General features: G+C 37.3%; 1 protein-coding gene across 1 annotated transcript; it reads left to right on the top strand.

Moving 5' to 3' along the window:
- Positions 1 to 8379: 8379 nt before the first annotated feature.
- Positions 8380 to 9378, top strand: LOC100674769 (olfactory receptor 8G50-like). The gene has a single exon (XM_003422360.3). It carries the CDS (start codon positions 8380 to 8382, stop codon positions 9328 to 9330), a length of 951 nt encoding a protein of 316 aa, XP_003422408.2. The 3' UTR covers positions 9331 to 9378.
- The last annotated feature ends 1742 nt before the right edge of the window (positions 9379 to 11120 follow it).

The following is an 11120-nucleotide window of genomic DNA, read 5'->3' as shown; positions in this document are numbered from 1 at the left end:
AAGTATCCATGAAATGAATAAACTTATATTTCATAGGAAAACATGTTTTTCATTGTTAAACTTATTCTTTTAAATATCAGTCCATATCCACAGCCTAACAATATCTTCTTGAATCATTATCACTATATAAGTATTCATTACTCTTTTCTATGTAGCTTCTGTCTATTAATTCTATAATAATTTCTTCTATGGCTTCATCCAATTCATAAGATGGTTTTTCAAGACAAAATTGTGTGTAAAGTCCTATAGAATGATAACTCGAGATTATCTACTTTATATTTAGTTTTGAGATGCTTTTTGAGTTCATTTATGAGATATTTTTCTGTATTTTCATCCACCACACATAACCACATCATCTAATATCAAGATAACCTAGAGCTATAACACACTTTCATTCTACCAACCCAGTAAAACTCAAAAAAAAAAAAAAATGCTTGGAATTCCTTAGCAATCTTGTGCTGGCTTTGAATCATCACTGCTTTCCTTTAGGAGTGCTCACTATATATATATATATATTTTATATATATATATACGTATGTATCTTTAATTTGCTCAGGATTCATTGATCTCTAAGGTGAGTCAGTCAATGTAGGCTAAGACCACTGACATAGGGCTTGTCCTCCAAAAACAGCAGTCAGAGGGCATTTAGACAGGTGATGTTAAACAGTGCAGCAGAACAGAAAGCAATAGGAATTAAAACACATGTTGTCATGGGGGGGGGGCTGGTCCTATGTACTGTATTTTTACACAACTAACACTTGCCTTCTATGTTTCTTTGCCAGTCACTCCCTCCCCTGGAGATATTTTCAGAAATGCCTCTATGGCAATTTTTTTTTTTTTTTTTAGATTTTGCTTTGTAAAAAAAAAATAGTAAAGTGTTTACTAAAATACCTTGCGGGGTGGGAAAGGAATGGGTGGCAAACAGATATAGAAGGTGCTTGTTACTTATGTACATATACGGTACTGAACAACAGCCCTGTGTCTGCAGTCAGAATTACAAAGACTGTACAGTAGATAATTGGGCTTCTCCGATGGGGTTATTATTAATGGGTCAGTCTTTTGTGGCAAAGAATACAGGAAAACAGTCAACTGGATGATGTTAAGAGTCAGGGATATGGGAGGAGCAACAGCTCAGCTCATTTAAAACCAAAGCCAAACCTGTTGCATACAATGGATTCCAGCTCATAGAGACCCTATAGGACAGAATAGAACTGCCAGCACAGGATTTCCAAGGAGTGGTTGGTAGATTTGAACTGCCAGCCTTTTGGTTAGCAGCCAAATACTTAACCACAGAACCACCAGGGCCCCTGTGTACAAAAATGCTTGGCATACCTTAACAATCTTATGCTGGCTTTGAATCATCACTGCTTTCTTTTAGGAGAGCTTGCTATATATATATATATATAATTAGTTTAAGAAATTATATATATATATATATATATATAATTTCTTAAACTAATTCGCTCAGGATTCACTGATCTCTAAGGTGAGTCAGTCAACGTAGGCTAAGACTACCAACACAGGGCAGGTGATTTTGTAAGTCATCCTTTAATAGAGGTAAAATAAAGGGGTTTTTAAAAGACATAACTGAAATTTTATAAACGATAACTGGTAAATCACAATTTCTGGGGTTACAAAATGAGTAGCAGGTTTGGTTTGATTATGGATGGAGAGTTTTATAATCTAAAGCTGTTGACCTCAGTTTCATTCTGATTCATGGAGACCTCCTGTGTTACAGAATAGAACTGAGGTCCATAGGGTTTTTTTTTGGCTCTAACCTTTTACGGACACAGATTGTCAAGCATTTCTTCCACGGCACTGCTGAGTGGGTTCAAACCACCAACTTTTCAGGTGGTAACAAATTGCAATGTGCTTGTAGTCTAGACGTCTTTAAATTCTTCATAGTAAAGTACAGAACTCACCCAGAACCAGGGAACACTGCTATCTGTAGGTGGCAACCTGGTTATCTGGGAGTCAAAGGAAAGCTGATGTCAGGTAACATGTTGCTGGATACCTCACTTAAATCTGCTGGGCATTTCCTGATAATCTATGCAACTATAGTGATTTCAGACCTTCTAAACTCTGTGGTGATGTGGTTAAAGCGCTCGGCTGCTAAACAAAATGTCAGTGGTTCAAACCCACAAGCTGCCCAGTGGGAGAAAGATGTGACAGTCTTCTTCTGTAAAGATTTACAGCCTTGGAAACCCTATGGGGCAGTTCTACTCTGCGTTATATTGTTGCTGTGAGTTGGAAGAGATTTGATGGCAATGGGCTTGGCTTTGGTTTTAATCTATGTTTAAGGAGCCCTGGTGGCACAATAGTTCAGTGCTGGCTGCTAACTGAAATGTTGGAGGTTTGAACCAGGGTTTTGAACTGGTTCAAACTGGTTCAATCATTGCAGACAAATTGAAACCAGAACAGACCCTTTTTTTTTTTTTTTTAATTTGGGTGATCCAGAACCACAAATGGAATGGGAAAAATTACAAGTTGAATCCCTAGAACCTTAGACTATGAAAAGGATTAGTAAGTCCTTTCAGGAGCCTGATGTGTAAGATAAGATTATTGCGAGGACTGAGGAGAGCAACACACATTCAAAGTCCTGTGGTTGGCTGTCAACTTTGAGTGAGGTATTGCTGTTTCTGACTCTACTCAAAGTCTTACACCTATGAGATTTGGTTGCTATGCAACCCACATGTTGCCTTTGTTTTCTAAGAAAGAGATTAATTTTCTAGCAGGGTTTGACCCGTAATTTTACCCTCTAGTTATGATTCTTGTTCACCCAAATTTTAAGACATTTGGGTCTGTTCCAGTTTTCTTTCCTCGGCAATAATTGAACCAGAAAGAACCATTCTAAGCTCAGGTTGAAATTCATCAGCAGTTCCATGTGAGAAAACACCTAGCAATCCGCTCCCATAAATATTACAGCCTAGGAAACTCTATGGAGCCGTTCTACTCTACTACACGGTTACTATGAGTCTGAATCGACTACATGGCAATGGAGCTTTTTTTTGGAAGCTATGTTTAAGGAGCCCTGGTGGTACATGATTAAGCGCTCAGCTGGTAACCAAAAGTTTGGCAGTTAGAACCCACCAGCTTCTCGGCTGGAGAAAGATGTGGCAGTCTGCTTCTGTAAATATTTACAGCCTTAGAAACACTATGGGGCAGTTCTACCCTGTCCTATTGGATCAATATGGGCCAGAATAGACTCCATGTGAAGGATTCGTTTTGGTTTTAAGTTATGTTTATTTTTATATTTCTTGATTTGTTTTCTCTGATAAAAGATACAAGAGAAAATTTTGAATAGAATATATGCCTATCATATGTAACATTAATAATTCACGATTAAAAAGGTCTACATTTTTCTTGCTAATGTATTAGAGAGAAAAAAAGACTAATTGCAAAAGATTGTCATAGTTTTTGAGCTAATCCAGCATGCTTGTTTTGGACTGGGGGAATGCTTAATTGTTCAGAGAAGAACTTAAAGGGTATGTTTGAAATAAAGAGGTGTACACCAGGCGTAACATAGATGGGAAAGGCTTAGAGGAGGGTGGTGAACTATCAGTATGGAGTTACTATTTTGTTGTTGCTGTGGTGATGGTGGTGGTGGTTGTTATTATTTTTATAGCAGCTTTGACTTATAATCACATACAACAAAACTTATCCTTTTTCAAGTGAACCATTCAGTGTTTTTAAGTATGTTCACTGAGTTGTACGATCTTCACCACTACCTAATTTTAGAACATTCTCATCATCCCCTCAAAAAATTCCCCATACTCACTGACAATCTTCACTCTCCCTTTCCTCTACCACGTGGCAGACACTAAGTTATTGTCTGTTTCTATGAATCTGTCTATTTTGAACTTTTCATTTGCATGGAATCATACAATAGGTGTCCTTTGGTGAATGGCTTCTTTCATTTAACATAATATTTTCAAGTTTCATTCATGATGTGCCATGTCTCAGTATTTCATTCCTTCTTATTGTAGAATAACAATCCATTTTATGGATATACCACATTTTGTTTATTCATTTATCACTGGATGGACATTTGGGCTATTTCCACTCTTTGGCTGTTATGAATAATTCTTCCCTGAATATTCATGCACAAGTTTTTATGTGTATGTATATTTCCAATTATTTTGGTTATGTACCTAAGAGTGTAATTGCTGGCTAACTCTGTTTTTAACATTTTGATGAAATGCCTAACCAGCTGTACCATTTTACAATTCCACGAGCAATGTGTGAGGTTTCCAATTTCTCCACATCCTTGTCGAAGCTTGCTATTGCCTGTCTTTTGAATTATAGTCATCTTAGTATGTGTGAAATGTGGCTTTTTGTGGTTTTATTTTCATGCTTCTATTGATCAACGATGTTCAACATCTTTTAATGTGTTTATAGGTCATTTGTATATCTTCTTAGGCATGTTCTTCCCTTTTGATTTTCTAACTCCAGATCTTTGCACATTTAATTATAATACTTTATTTTGTCTTCTTGATCCACCCTTTGAAATCTTCTGCTTAGCTCCTTGCACTTCATCATTTCTTCTTTTTGCTTTAGCTACTCTGTGTTTTCAAGGACAAGCCTCAGATCTTTTCTGACATCTATTTTTTGGTCTTTTATTCCCCCCTCTTCTGTCTTTTTATGACCTTTTGCTTTCTTCATGTATGATGTCCTTGATGTCATCCCACAGCTGGTCTGATTTTCTGTCGTTCGTGTTCAGTGCATAAAATCTATTCTTGAGGCGGTCTCTAAATTCAAGTGGGGTAACTCAATGTCATATTTTGGGTCTTGTAAACGCGTTTTAATTTTCTTCACCTTCAGTTTGAACTTGCATAGGAGAAGTTGATTGACGTGTTCTGTAGTTTTCTCCTGGCCTTCTTCTGACTGATGACATTGAACCTTTCAATCATTTTTTTCCACAGATACAGTCAATTTGATTACTGTGTATTCTGTGTGGCAAAATCAACTTGTTTAGCTGTTTATGTTGATGTAAAAAGGTATTTCCAATTAATAAGTTGTTGGTCTGGTAAAAGTATATCATGTGATCTCCAACGCCATTTGTATCACCAAGGCCATATTTTCCAACTACTGATCCTTCTTCTTGGATTCTAACTCACTTTATTTTTCAAAACAAGTCAGTTAATAGTGTACTTGAGAAGGTAAGCAGTTTTTCCTGGTACCATTACTAAATTCTTGACAAATCACTTTTACATATAATTTTGCGGTGTTATGATGCTATGTAAAGACTAACAGGCCCTCGCTCTAGAAGGACTCCAGCACAATCATGCGTAAACTCTATTCCTATAGATAACAAGCTTCAACAAGAGAAAACTATTTTGTACTAACAAACAAAAATTTTGCAAAATATAATTATTTAAAACTTTAGAGAATTTTAGTTTTAACAATAATCCACCAAGTAGTAAGCATGTGGAAATTTCCAATACCAAAGATGGAGATTACTTTATAACGACCTTTGCCATTAGTATTATACTTGAAACATCTTCGAACATGAAAGTAGAGGACTCCACAGAAGGTGCAATGTTGGCTGTATATTTATTAGTTTTTAGGTATCACTTGTACAGTGTAAACATAAATACCTTCAGCAAACATTTTAGTGGTAGAATGACACCTTACCCTGATAATAGGAGAATTTAAATGAAACTGACAATTTGGGAAAGATAACAGCTTTTTGATTTAACTCAAGTTGTGAAATTAATCATGTCCCTTTATCCATACACCATTCATTGAGCAATCTGAGAACTGGTAAATGACAATTACAGGCATCAAAACTGTGGAATCTAGTATAGAAGCTGGCCCAACTGGAACCATACAAAAATGTTAATTATTGCTATTACAATTTTTTTCTAGCTCTTATGTTCTATGAATCTCGCATGTATTTTGCGCATGATTTTTTGTTGTTGTTGGTTTGTTTGTTTTTAGCAGATTGGTATTTCCAGAAGATGTCAGCATTAGTTCCAGTCTTTTATTATCAATTTTTATTTCCCATAGATGTGTCAAATTTATCTGTGGTATTAAGAAACCACCTTCCACATCTGTATTGAAAATCCATAGGGTCACCATTAATAACTCCCTTAAGACTCTCAAGTTTCAGTTTTTTAATCCATAAAATGGGAATAATAAGCTCATACCATTTAGACTTGGTGGAAAAAGTATATCAGATAATATTTATGAAGTTCCTGGATAGTTCTAATCACACGGTACCTTAGTTACTAGTGCTATTATAACTCAAATACCACCAGTAAATGGCCTTAACAAACAGAAGTTTATTCTCTCACATTCTAGGAGACCAGAAACCCAAATTCATGGTGCAAGCTCCAGCAGAAGGCTTTCTCTCTCTGTCAGCTCTGGAGGAAGGTTCTTGTCATTAATCTTCCCCTGGACTAGAAGTTTTCAGCTGAGGGACCCCGAGTCCAAAAGACATGTATTCCTGGCTCTGCTTTCGTGGTGGTATGAGTTCTCCTTGTCTCTCTGCTGGCTTCTCTCTTTTATATCTCAAAAGAGATTGGCTTAAGATGCAAGCTAATCTTGTAGAATGAGTCCTGCCTCATTAACATAACTGCTTCTAATCCCACCTTATTCACAACATAGACATAGGATTTACAATACAGGAAAATCACATCTGATGACAAAAAGGTGGACAATCACACAATACTGGGAATCATGTCCTAGCCAAGTTGACATGGATTTTTGGGGCACATAATTCAATCCATGAAACATGGTAAACACTGAATAATATCACCCTATAATAAATAGTAATATCAACTTCACATTCATTCTTATGTCAACACTCTTTTCCTTGTTTTTGCCACACCATCAATCTTTGATGATATCCTTTGATCTCTTATTTTTTTAATGTAGAACAGTTATCATGGTATACCATGGCAGAAACTCATCAACTTCCTTCAAAACTCAGATCTCAGAGGTATATACATTCTTTCTGGTTTGGTCTTTAATGCCATCAAGGGAGTGATCAAAGGCCTGATTTGAAAGTGAAAGCAAAACACACCAAGACGACTTGCCTGGACATGCAAAGACAGGATGGTCTAAATACCGTGCAAAATTTCCATTCTATAGGTATGATCCTCCAGAACAAAAGCCTCAAGTGTCATGGACCACTTCAGGTTGTACAAGAGTATGTAACACATAGTGTTTTGAGAATGAATGAGTTTTATCTTGAGTCATAGGAACTTTTGAGTTCTCCTCATTAGAAAACACACTTCCTCTCTGGATGTAGAGCTCAATTTGAGTGATATACTTAATGTTGGTCATTCAGTTACTTTCCAGAACCACTATTTCTGTATTTGTGAATTGGTGCCAGTAGTCAATGTACTCTCTAAAGGGAAACCAGCCAACATCAGTGGTCAATACATTATTTTTGTACTTTCCATTAATACTTGCCTCACATTAATTGCAGTGAATGGTTTCTCTGATATGACAGAGATAAGATAGGAGAGCAGACATGAGTAGTTAAAAGAAGAAATGGAAGGTGAAAGAGGGAAAGGCCTGTATAGAGATAGACAGGCCTTCTCTCATATACTGATCACTTGTTACAATATGCCTAACTATGGGGAAAAATTAAACCAGTTTGAGCCTTAGCGACCTAATACCTAAAATACATATATTAGTAATCGTTGTGGAACCTCTGTAGAGTCCAAATGTTTAAAGTGCCAAAGAAGAAAGTCCTGGTGATACACTTCCAAAAAGTTAGCACTGACTGCTTTGTGGAGCATAGCCCTGCTCTGACACACATGGGATTGCCATAAGTCAAAGCCAACTCAATGGCAACCAATACTTAATACCTGGTAGTATATGTTTTGCAGAAGAGTAGAGAAAATTGCATATAAAGCATGGAATGTGCTTTCTTATTGTGGTTGTTAGGTTTCATTGAGCAGATTTTCAACTCTTACCGATCTCACATGACAGAACAGAACTACACCACAGGGCTTTCTAGGCTGTAACCTTTACAGAAGCATATTGCCATGTATTTCTCCCAGAGAGCCACTTGGTGGGATTGAACTGCTAACCTTTCAGTTAACAGCAGAGTGTGTAACCATTGTACCAACAGGGCTCAGAACACTCAAGATTCCAAGTTATCAAAACCGTTCTTGGATGTTCAGGCTGGTCAGTACTGATTCACCCTTATAGCACAGAAACTAAAAATGATATAATTTAATTTGATGTTTATTTTCGTGACTCATAGCGCAGGAATCCCAGAGTCTGTAACTTCGAACATAGAACAGGGACAGGGAGTGAGAACTGGAAATACCTGAATGATAAGACTTGCATCTGTTTCATACTGTATAAATAAACAACTACCTAAAATTTCTCCTTGTTTCTCCATAAAATTCCCAGAGGAAAATGGCGGCAGGAAATCACTCCACAGTGACTGAGTTCATCCTCGCTGGGCTAACAGACAAACCAGAGCTCCATCTGGTCCTCTTTCTTTTCTTCCTAGGAACCTATGTGGTCACAGTGGTGGGGAACCTGGGCATGATTACACTGATTGTGCTCAGTTCTCACCTGCACATCCCCATGTACTATTTCCTCAGCAATTTGTCCTTCGTTGATCTCTGCCAGTCCACTATCATTACCCCCAAAATGCTGGTGAACTTTTTGACAGAGGAGAACACTATCTCCTACCCGGAATGCATGACTCGGCTCTATCTCTTTATTGTTTTTGCTATTGCAGGGTGTCATATGTTGGCTGTGATGGCATATGATCGCTATGTTTCCATCTGTAACCCATTGCTTTACAATGTCACCATATCTTATCAGGTCTGCTCCTGGTTGGTAGTTGAGGTATATATGATGGGCTTGACTGTTGCAACAGCTCACACAGCTTGCGTGCTAAGAGTGATTCTCTGCAAGGCTACAATAATCAACCATTACTTCTGTGACTTTTTACCACTTCTGGAGCTCTCCTGCTCCAATACCTACATCAATGAAGTGGTACTTTTGTGCTTCAGTGTATTTAATGTTCTTGCACCAACCTTGACCATCCTTGGCTCCTACATCTCCATCATTGCCAGCATTCTAAGAATCAGCTCCACCGAGGGCAGATCCAAAGCCTTCAGCACATGCAGCTCCCACATCTCGGCTGTTACACTCTTTTATGGTTCTTTAACATTCATGTACCTACGGCCATCATACATCAGCTGCATGGACCAAAGCAAAGTGTCTTCTCTGTTTTACACCATTATTGTGCCAATGCTGAACCCTCTGATCTACAGCCTGAGGAATAAGGACGTCAAAGTTGCTTTCAATAAAATCATTGAGAAAAGACCATTTTGCATTAGCAAAGATTTATAATTCTTGGAGACGATTCGGTAAGGAAGGAGTCCAGAGACAGCAACATATATACACAAGTAGTGAGATTACTGCCATCAATTTATTTAGAAGAAAGCTCCCAAGGATAAGACTGGATTCATAGTGTCACATGGAGGAAAACCACATGAAGGGCAGTGTCAATTCTAGGAAGTCCCACAGGTCACCCATAGTAAGCCATAGTACCTATAATCATTTTTTAAAAAATCTTTAAAGGACTTTATGTGGTACGGTTATGATTAATATACATGGGATTTGACACTTTGTTAGATAAGACTTACCTATCATGAGTCATAGAATGATCTGTTTGGTCTGTATCCTTTGATCTTCTTAATACTTAGTGTATTGGCCCTTGTTTATTAATAAGTGTGCAAATAAACTAGAAAAAAACTAATATCTAAAATAAATAATTTTTAACCATTTGAAATCTGCAAGATCAATCTGTACTAGTTACTAAGTCCAGAGAACTGTATTAAGGAATACGGGGGCATATGATGGATGATAAGACATAATTTCTGCCCACAAGATGATAACTGTACGGTGGAAGATAACTGTTAGCAGCCCTTGGCAGGACCAGCTTCCTCCAGCTCCTCCTGCCAGTTGCTGAGTTCCCACATCTTCTCTTGCTGGTGGTAGCAGAACCTGGATGTATTTCCCCATCTCTCCCTAGAATGGCTTTTCAGAGTCTTAAAGACCAGATAGTTCACTTTACTTTTAGAACCACTTCTAGATGAGAACTCCTGGTGTGTTCATTTTAGTGCTTCTGAGATTCAAAGCCTCCAAAATAGTCATATTAAGGAGAAACAAGCATGGACATCTCCATATAACTTCATGCTCTTTACTGCTCATCTCTATAAAGCTATGCCCAGAGGCAGAGCACGGGGCTACTGTTTTTTTTTTTTTTTTTTGACTAAGGGTGAGCATTTAAAGGTGGTTAAAGTGGATTTTTAAAATCATCTGAAAGGTTTAGCATGCATGAAACTGTGCTTGCTTTGTCATTAGCTTGTCATTGAGTAAAAAAAAAAAATTGTCATCGAGTTGATTTCTACCTATAGTGACCCTATAGGACAGAGAAGAATTTCTCATAGGGTTTCCAAGGAGTGCCTGGTGGATTCAAACTGCTGAACTTTTGATTAGCAGCAGTAGCTCTTAACTACCCTGCCACCAGTGTTTCTAAACATGTAACGTTGATACCCCAGCGTGATGCCACTTTTTACCTAACCACGTAAAAGCACAAGTCATAATGATAGAGGTGAGGCTCTTTCTCTTTTTGGAAACTAGAAGGAACATCTTTCTTTATTTTCTTTGTACTAATCAGTCCTTATCTACACACTTCATGTGTTAATGCTACAAAAAAAAATCTGTTCATCTATATACATATATATGTATATGATTCTTGTATTTATATACATTTATGTATAACATATATGTCTTTGTATTTGTATTATACACATAAATGCATACTGCTTAGATATGTTTTACAAGGGCTATGTGTGAGTCATTTTTATTGCATTACTCCAGGCATTGAACAAACATTCAGTTAGAACTTTATTTCCTCACTGATGGGTGATAGGTTAAATTAACTGTTTATAAGAATTGTACGTGTTTCAGAGGATTTATTTATACATTTCAAGTTTAATGAATTGCTTAATATGGCCCTTGTAACCATGGTCTTTGTGACTCAAACAGAATGATTAATCAAACTATGCAAATAAGGTATATGCAATCTGTGATGGCTGAGGTTATGGGTCAACTTGGCTAGGCCATGATTCCCA

The sequence above is a fragment of the Loxodonta africana genome, chromosome 15, assembly GCF_030014295.1.
Source record: "Loxodonta africana isolate mLoxAfr1 chromosome 15, mLoxAfr1.hap2, whole genome shotgun sequence".
NCBI classification, from domain to species: domain Eukaryota; kingdom Metazoa; phylum Chordata; class Mammalia; order Proboscidea; family Elephantidae; genus Loxodonta; species Loxodonta africana.
The sequence above is the reverse complement of the archived record's forward strand: the minus strand, read 5'-3'. Positions and strand labels throughout refer to the sequence as shown.